Genomic DNA, 1,686 nt, shown 5'->3' on the forward strand with positions numbered 1-1,686 from the left:
ATAAATAAATAATACTTAGATATTGTAATAAGATATGTATATGCAGGCAAAGAAACATTGATAAGACAAAAGACCATCAGACGTAGACACAAAAGAAGTTCAGATGATAATGGAATGCTTGCCAATTCGTTCACTACAGTTCACAGATAGAAAGATCCTTCGTGTTTTTATTTCGTAGGGACAGATATAGGGTCTTTTTTTCAAGTGCTCCTTTGCTTGCACTTCTGATTTCTAATTTTATACTGAACACTAAAATAGCAACGAATCATTATTTAAATGAAGGCACATGCTCCGATCTAAACTCCATTTAACAACATTAATATTTGGATGTTTTCACCTTCCTTGTTGAAAGAAAAACAGGATATCATTTCATTTATTCATTTGTTTAATATTTTTTCTCGATTAGATCTTCTAGAAAATGTATATTTTACATGGATTTGTTTACATACATACCGATGTCAGTATGCGTGTGTGAATGTACATTTACATGTATACCTATATATCGTCAAGACATAGAGTGTATATGTACGTCCATCCATATACACAAGCAGAAACATGAAATATACTTATAGGTATATTACACATTCATATATAAATGAGATGGAATATATATATATATATATATATATATATATATATATATATATATATATATATACAGAGAGAGAGAGAGATGGAATATATATACATATATATATATATGTGACGGTTTAGCTACAAAATAATTTGTAGTACAGCAGCAACGGTCAAGAGTGTTGAGTGAAATCGGGGTAAAATATGAAAATTATGATGTAGAGATTCCGTAGAATTTTTATATCCAAGTTCTGCATCTGAGGTTAAGCCAAGGTAGAAGAGGAAGGACAAAAACGAAGAAGTGCGATAAGATTAAGCAAAGGAAACAGAAGGATGAGATGAGAAATTGAGATAAGAGCGATAAAACCAACGAGTTTGATGGACAGAATGAAATAACTTACCAGCTGGAGACGTGGAGAAGTTGACAATACTTGAACACACAGTCTTCAAATAACTGAGTGCGCGCACGTGCATTGTCCGATATTGTAGTTTGGGTGGGAAAAATTATTGAAGCTGAGTGGGTTGGAGTTGCCCACGAAAGTCTGTATGTGTTTATTTATATGTTGTGTGTGTTTATTTATGTGTGTATCTATGCATTTATATATATATATATGTGTGTATAGGTGTTTTTATATATATATATATATATATGTGTGTATGTATGTGTGTCTGTAGATACTTGGGCAAGAGCGATGCTGGAAGTGAAGAGAGAAAGACAGACAGACAGAAAAACAATGTGGATTGATGAAGATAACGTTTGTAGTGCTGAGTGCTGTAAATGTTATGGTGTTCGATGATGAATAAACACAGACCACAAATGCAGATACACACAAAGTTGGGAAGACGCCGGCAGATTGGCAGGACACACCCCACTTCCTTTTCTAAAAAATCTTTTGGCGAATATTCAAAAATATTTAAAAAAAAGAAAAAAGAAAAATAATAGACATAGTAGGGGTAGGTATTTGTGTGTGTGTGTGTGTGTGTGTGTGTGTGTGTGTGTGTGTGCATGTATGTATACTTAACACTATGTACTCAAACGTACATATAATTGTTTGCACCAGACGAAATATTATATTTGAAAGCTTGGAAATTTTATTCCTGCAAGTAAGTAGT

General features: G+C 32.8%; 2 protein-coding genes across 4 annotated transcripts in view; one reads left to right on the forward strand and one right to left on the reverse strand.

Annotated features, from left to right (window-relative positions):
- The window catches only part of LOC106877796 (guanylate kinase), a 24,670-nt gene that overhangs the window by 16,484 nt on the left and 6,500 nt on the right, over window positions 1-1,686 (reverse strand). The window contains exon 1 of one of the 3 annotated variants that reach the window (XM_014926807.2): window positions 975-1,444. The exons of the other annotated variants lie outside the window; for them this stretch is intronic. Coding sequence (XP_014782293.1) covers window positions 975-1,047 — 73 coding nt within the window. The 5' untranslated portion in view covers window positions 1,048-1,444. Of the gene's footprint in view, window positions 1-974; window positions 1,445-1,686 lie in introns of those variants that run through there. 3 annotated transcript variants of the gene reach the window in all.
- Window positions 1-1,686, forward strand: part of LOC128250475 (uncharacterized) — a 17,701-nt gene that overhangs the window by 9,513 nt on the left and 6,502 nt on the right. The window lies entirely within an intron of this gene.

The sequence above is a fragment of the Octopus bimaculoides genome, chromosome 21, assembly GCF_001194135.2.
Source record: "Octopus bimaculoides isolate UCB-OBI-ISO-001 chromosome 21, ASM119413v2, whole genome shotgun sequence".
Classification (NCBI taxonomy): Eukaryota; Metazoa; Mollusca; class Cephalopoda; order Octopoda; family Octopodidae; genus Octopus; species Octopus bimaculoides.